The sequence below is a fragment of the Pelodiscus sinensis genome, chromosome 4 (genome assembly GCF_049634645.1).
Source record: "Pelodiscus sinensis isolate JC-2024 chromosome 4, ASM4963464v1, whole genome shotgun sequence".
Lineage (NCBI taxonomy): Eukaryota > Metazoa > Chordata > Testudines > Trionychidae > Pelodiscus > Pelodiscus sinensis.
The window spans coordinates 89,314,718-89,315,838 of NC_134714.1; the positions used below are offsets into that span (position 1 = coordinate 89,314,718).

At 42.3% G+C, this 1,121-nt stretch overlaps 1 protein-coding gene across 1 annotated transcript; it reads right to left on the minus strand.

The window, feature by feature from the left end:
- Positions 1-470: 470 nt before the first annotated feature.
- On the minus strand, positions 471-602 carry SMIM38 (small integral membrane protein 38). Its single transcript, XM_075928783.1, has one exon. It carries the CDS (start codon positions 600-602, stop codon positions 471-473), a length of 132 nt encoding a protein of 43 aa, XP_075784898.1.
- Between the last annotated feature and the right edge of the window lie 519 nt (positions 603-1,121).

Genomic DNA, 1,121 nt, shown 5'->3' on the forward strand with positions numbered 1-1,121 from the left:
TGAGTGAGTTGGGCAGGTAAAACTGTTACTTCTGCTGTTCAATCACATACACATGGAGGCTGAGATGGGAGGCTACTCTTCATATACATCTGGACATGGGTCAGTTGTTGCATGCAGGCAGTCATGGCAGCTGGCGTTTTTAAGTGCAGAGCAGCCAGCAAGCCATCACATTTCACTTCTTAATAAATGGCATTGGCTGCCCTGGGCTGCTCAACAATAGGATTTCTTTCAGACTCTCCAGTTCATTTAATTGGCAAACGTCCTCAAGCCTGTTCCAGATGCAACTTCATGACCTACTCTGATAAGGAGTCAGTTGACTTCGTTTTTCCCTCTGTAAGACCTCCTGAAAAATCGTTCAGACGAGGTCATTCCAGCCAGGGAAAAGAGCAAACTCTGAACCTAAAATCTATGTTACACTGTCCAGTCCTCTCTGTTATCAAATCAAATGTATGCCAGCCCTTTTGAGGGACCTATTCCTTTTCTGTCTTGTCAGGAAACCTCCGGGACAGTTTATAATCTAAATAAGCACTGAGACAGGACCATAAAATGAATCGTATTAATATAATTATAACCACTAAAATCATCAAAAGGCCTGATTCCATATTTAATCTAAAATAATGAGGTAATGTGAAAAAATACTCTGGGCGATCTAATTATATAATGCTGTATTCAGTGCTGTGTGGCCAGCCCAGCAATTCCTGTTACATTCCAATCAAAGTGAGCTCACTAGCATGTGAGAGAAGAGTCCAGCTGACAGATTTGGGACATGTAACGTACTATTTAGTCAAGAGGCCCCATGTGCTATTCATAAAGAATTAACAACTCTTATATTGACAATGACAGTATTGTCAGAAGACCTTTGGAAGGAAAAAAAATCTCCATAAACTCCATCTCTGTGAAGTTGGACTTTTTTTTTGCCCCTTTTTTCCAATGCTGATGTAATCTCCAAACATCTCCAGCAGCAGCTGCTCAGCGAAACCGGGCACCTTCTCTCTAGTCTCTTTCAGCAGCACACGCAGCACTTTCCAGTTCCCTCAAGACAATCAGGGCCTTTCTTTCACCAATTAGCTATCACTTCAAGAGCCCCGCGCTGTCCAACAAGCTCTTAAAAATGGTCTTTG